Raw genomic sequence first — 2959 nt, forward strand, 5'->3', positions numbered from 1 at the left:
TGTGTGTGTGTGTGTGTGTGTGTGTGTGTGTATTTATGTATGTACTGACCATTAGATAATAGAGATTATTTTATCACTCATTAAGTGTTCTCGCAGGGGAACGGATACTCTGCTCAGTAATTCAGTGTGGTTTGACATGTTAATGTGCAACATTTGGCTAGACACTATAAGGAAAATACTCCTCACCACTTTGTCATATTTTGATTTTTGTCTACAAACAAAAATATTAATGCAAATATACTTGAAAGACTATAAGAATTAGGTGCTGCTCATGAGATCGAATCCAGAGGACCGAACGTTAGAAAGCCGAATTCAGATGGCCTGAAATTCAGAATAGTAAAAGCTGGAAAAATAAAATACCGAGAATACCGAATGTTGAGCAGACCTAAGACGAAAGGTATTCCAGTCATTAGCAATCCTGTTTCCTTTTTATTATTTCTAGGCATAGTTTATCGGAAGATATATTTTTTGATGTGTCCTTTATGCTTAAGACACTCTGGCTCGATCAAAGAATAATTTGGCTGATATTTCTAGCAATTCCAATGACAACGTAGGCTGATATTTCTAGCAATTCCAATGACAACGTAGGCTGATATTTCTAGCAATTCCAATGACAACGTAGGCTGATTATCGTGTGAGACACAATTTAGATGTCCGGACGCATTGCATTCCTCCGGTATGTTGATGGCTAATGATTTAAATATATTTGTAACACTGTTTTATTTGTTATTCAGGTTCTTAGCATTTATTATAACGTTTGAAACCTGTAATTTATTAGTACTTTAAATTATAGTCTTCATTCTGAAGACTATAATTTTATAGTCGTCATTCCGAAGACTATAATTTTATAGTCGTCATTCTGAACTATTGAATTTGTGAGAGTATTTTATACAATTCACATTCAAAAAGAGGAAAAAAGAAAAAGGAAGGATTTCGACTGACAACGACTAGCTTCCATTTCTTAAACATCCTTAGTTTGTTACATAAGTCAAGAGTTATATATTTAGCAGGAAAATTGTATAAGCAACTACTTCGATCCTAGATCATACAAATTCGTAATCCTTTCATTGATCACGGGGTAACAAAACATAAATTTGACATGGGTCAAATTGAACACAAAACACTGAGAGTGGAACTAAGCACAGGCAGTAATTCTTTTAAGCCCCAAACCGGCCCTGACCTTGTTTTTGAAATTATACAAAATCAATGGCTACACATTTTGAAAGAGGAAAGGATCTGTTTAACTTTGTAGCACAGACTTTACCGATACTGACTGCAGGGAATTAAAAATATTATTATCAGTCAAGTACTATAATAAATGTAATCGCGTGTACCCACCACTAAAATATATAGCGTGTGTCAATGTTACATATTAACAGCAAGATTTAATTACAAGATTTGAAACCAAAAAACACTACTTAGCTTTATCCTTCAACGTTTTATTCTCAAATTCCACCAACGTCAAGTTTATCTTTTGTTACATTGGGAATGATTAATTGACTACTCTTTCGTGTTGTTGTTGTTGTTGGCACTCCGTCGCTTACGACGTCGAGGGTTCCAGTTGATCCGCTCAACGGAGTAGCCTGCTCGTGAAACTAACGTGCAAGTGGTTGAGCACTCCACAGACACGTGTACCCTTAACGTAGTTCTCGGAGATATTCAGCGTGACAAGGCTGGTCCTTTGAATTACTGGCACAACAGAAACAGGAAGTAAGAGTGAGAGAAAGTTGTGGTGGAAGAGTACAGCAGGGTTCACCCCCCCCCCCCTGCCGGAGCCTCGTGAAGCTTTAGGTGTTTTCGCTTAATAAACACTCCCAGCGCCTGGTCTGGGAATCGAAACCACGATCCTATGACATTGAGTTCGCTGCCCTAACCGCTGGGCCATTGCGCCTCCACTACTCTTTTGTGTAGACACGGGTTATTGTAATTATCCGTAACTGTTTTCCACAATTATAAAGCTATGTGCTAATATAATAAATCAATACTTTAAATAATTGAGAAAAAGAAGCTAATGATTTGAGAACCTAAACTGTTTTTAAGTCTGAGTTTACATTGTACAATACCTTCGCAAATTTCATAATTCAAAAGTACGTGGGTAAAATACACGTGTTGCTTATGGTATGCATTATTTTTAGTTAAACAATAAAAATTATTACGGAGATGTACTTGCATAACAAATGACCTGATCTGAGATCATGTGCTGAAACAAAAACAATTGCAGCGTGGAAGATGTTTATAAGCCATTTAAAATACAAAAACCGTTAGATTCACTTAAAAATTTTAATTCAAATTGCCAAAACATCTTCATCGCTTTGAGACCGCGACCTCACGGAATTTTGTCAGTGAAGAGGTCGCGGTCTCAAAGCGACGAAAATATTTTGACAAATTAAATTTAAATGTTGAAATGAATCTAAAGGTTTTTGTGTGTTTTTAAATGGCTTATAAACACCTTCCAATAATAATTATTTTAACTAAAAACCATTCTTACCAGGAGATTTTTTGGTATGTGTGAGTAAATGTTTCCGCTTTTCATAATTTGGTATGCCCGAAACGCTTCTTTGACTAAAAGAATGAGCAGGACTCCTGTTTATTGGACTCGGAGACCCACGACACGGGGTCCCGGCACGTGATGTTTCTGTCGATGCTGAACTCATTGGTGAGTTGTCAGGAAAGAATTGCTGGCGTTCTGGCAGAGGAGAACTGTTCTCATCGTGATCCTCTAGATCATACCAAATTAGCTGATTGTCCATAGGGGCATCGTACAAGTCCATCAGAACTTCTCCTATGAAATCATCGTCAGCCGATTTGTTAAATGACCACAAAGTTATTTCAAGCGTCAAGGACTTGAACTGAAATTAAGCAAATCAAAGTAGTGTGATTAGTAATGATTATAAATACACACACACACACACACATACATATATATATATATATATATATATATATATATATATATATA

At 36.3% G+C, this 2959-nt stretch overlaps 1 protein-coding gene across 1 annotated transcript in view; it reads right to left on the reverse strand.

Moving 5' to 3' along the window:
* Positions 1-2959, reverse strand: part of LOC106871929 (regulating synaptic membrane exocytosis protein 1) — a 204169-nt gene that overhangs the window by 27624 nt on the left and 173586 nt on the right. Inside the window, exon 14 of the mRNA XM_052969449.1 lies at positions 2489-2849. Within this exon, the coding sequence (XP_052825409.1) occupies positions 2489-2849 (361 nt within the window). The remainder of the gene's footprint in view (positions 1-2488; positions 2850-2959) is intronic.

This window comes from Octopus bimaculoides, chromosome 7 (assembly GCF_001194135.2).
Source record: "Octopus bimaculoides isolate UCB-OBI-ISO-001 chromosome 7, ASM119413v2, whole genome shotgun sequence".
Lineage (NCBI taxonomy): Eukaryota > Metazoa > Mollusca > Cephalopoda > Octopoda > Octopodidae > Octopus > Octopus bimaculoides.